Source organism: Austrofundulus limnaeus, unplaced genomic scaffold (assembly GCF_001266775.1).
Source record: "Austrofundulus limnaeus strain Quisiro unplaced genomic scaffold, Austrofundulus_limnaeus-1.0 Scaffold590, whole genome shotgun sequence".
Lineage (NCBI taxonomy): Eukaryota > Metazoa > Chordata > Actinopteri > Cyprinodontiformes > Rivulidae > Austrofundulus > Austrofundulus limnaeus.
Window position 1 is genome coordinate 231,377 of NW_013952992.1, and position 1,863 is coordinate 233,239.

The 1,863-nt window shown below is 39.2% G+C and overlaps 1 protein-coding gene across 1 annotated transcript in view; it reads left to right on the forward strand.

Annotated features, from left to right (window-relative positions):
• Positions 1-1,857, forward strand: part of LOC106531041 (kinesin-like protein KIF13B) — a gene marked incomplete in the record, with an annotated part of 109,575 nt that extends 107,718 nt beyond the window's left edge. Inside the window, 1 exon segment of the mRNA XM_014026801.1 lies at positions 582-1,857. Within this exon segment, the coding sequence (XP_013882255.1) occupies positions 582-835 (254 nt within the window).
• Positions 1,858-1,863: the final 6 nt, after the last annotated feature.

A 1,863-nucleotide genomic window follows, 5' to 3' on the forward strand; every position in this document is an offset into this window, starting at 1 on the left:
CTGTAAATAAAATGGCCCTGTCCGTGTAACATATTTTTAAACTTTTAGTTTAAAATTATAAAAACTAAACAGCCTACATTATTTTTACAGTCTTTATTTTACAGTTAAAATATGTTCATCAAATAAAGTTTAATGTTACAACTAATTGGGGATCCCTTTAAAAAAATCTTTATGAAATTTAAAATCTACTTCAGCTTATTTGCTCAATTTTTGTCTCTGTGCCCCATTTGTTCACTGTCCATACATTGTCTTTACACCTCAGTTTGTCCTTTATGTCTTTTGATGTTTCCTTGTGCATCATTTTGGCTTTTTTATGTTCCCTAGTGTGTTTATTTATATTTATTTCCACATCTTCGTTGTCTCCAGGCCTCCTTTCTCGTATTTTTGGCCGTCTTATATCTGTGCATGCATCCTTTTTATCATTGAAAGTTCAGCTTTTTTTTTTCAACTCACTTTTGAACTTTTACAGCACCGTCATTCAGAACTCTTGAACAGAAAATGCAGTTTCTCTAGTTTTGATTTGGTCTCAACTCGTTTCCAAAGAATCGACTTTAACTTGTGTTTTTCTGATCTGGCTTCAGGAAAGAACGACGGCTCAGTGGGCGGGAAGCACTACTTCCACTGTAACCCTGGGTACGGGGTTCTGGTGAGGCCGGACAGGGTCACCCGCGGCGGTGCCAAACGCCGTCGCCCGCAGCAGCAGCAGCAGCAGAAGCGCCGCAGCGCCAACCTGTCAGGGTCCAGTCCAAACCTGGCGGCCCTCACTGTTCTGGCTAAAGGCGAGGCCGGATCCGGCCGCGGCAGAGGGGACAGCCGCAAGTCCTGGAACACCTGAGAGGCTCCGACTCTGTCCGTGAGGAAAACTTCATGACAGATTCCCCGTCCAGCCCATTGCTGGAGGAGTCTGTGTGCAAAGAAGCTGCGGTTGCTTCCTGACCAGCTTCAACACAGAAACAAAGAAACAATGTTTCAGCAGGAATCTGAATGTTTTAGGTGCTGAGAGGCAACAAAGTGTTTCTTCATGTTCTTCTTTGGAACAGGCTGAACTACAGTGCTGTGCAAAGGTTTTGTGTTTCCTTTCTTTTCTTAAATTTGCTTCCTAATCAGTCAGACATTATTGTAATCTTTTAAAAGCATCKTCAGAAAAAGTTCTCCGGGTTTTTAAAAGAACTTTTAACTCGACTCATTTTCAGTCTTTTTTACTTTGTTTTAACCTCTCAGCTTTGGTAAAACAAAACATTAAGGTAAAAAAAACCCTCCTAACTCAAGGGATGAGCCAATGTTCTCCAGTCATCTTCAGAACAACTACAAAATGAAAATGAGAACTATTCGAAGAAATTAGCTTCAGAGGTTAAAAAACATCTTTAGAAATGTTGTTGCAGTGTTTTTGTTTGTCCTACAGCAGTGGTTCCCAACCTTTTTAGACTTGTGTAGCCCCTGAGCCATTTTGTCATACCATTCCCCTCCAGTCAAACATARTGACGATTCTTCAAAACTATAATGTACAACAACTGATTATTAATGACAATTATTTAACTCCCTAGAACATTTAAATCTCAGGCATTGTACTCTTTTCAACTCAAACTAAACAAAGATAAACACTTTGCCTTGAAAATGAATAAGTAATTAAATAAATAAACCAGGTAATGGCAGGCGCAGGAAGCAGCAGTGTCATAAATACACAGTAAAAATACATCAAATACCCCAAAAGAGCAAATTCTAAGAGATTCTGTGTTTTATATTGGATTCCATTTTGTGTCAATTTTGTGTTTCCGTTTGTATTTTCTACATGAGGTACATATCCCAGTCCTATTTTTAGTTTTTACACATCTGGGAAATTTTTCCACATACCCCCCTGTAATC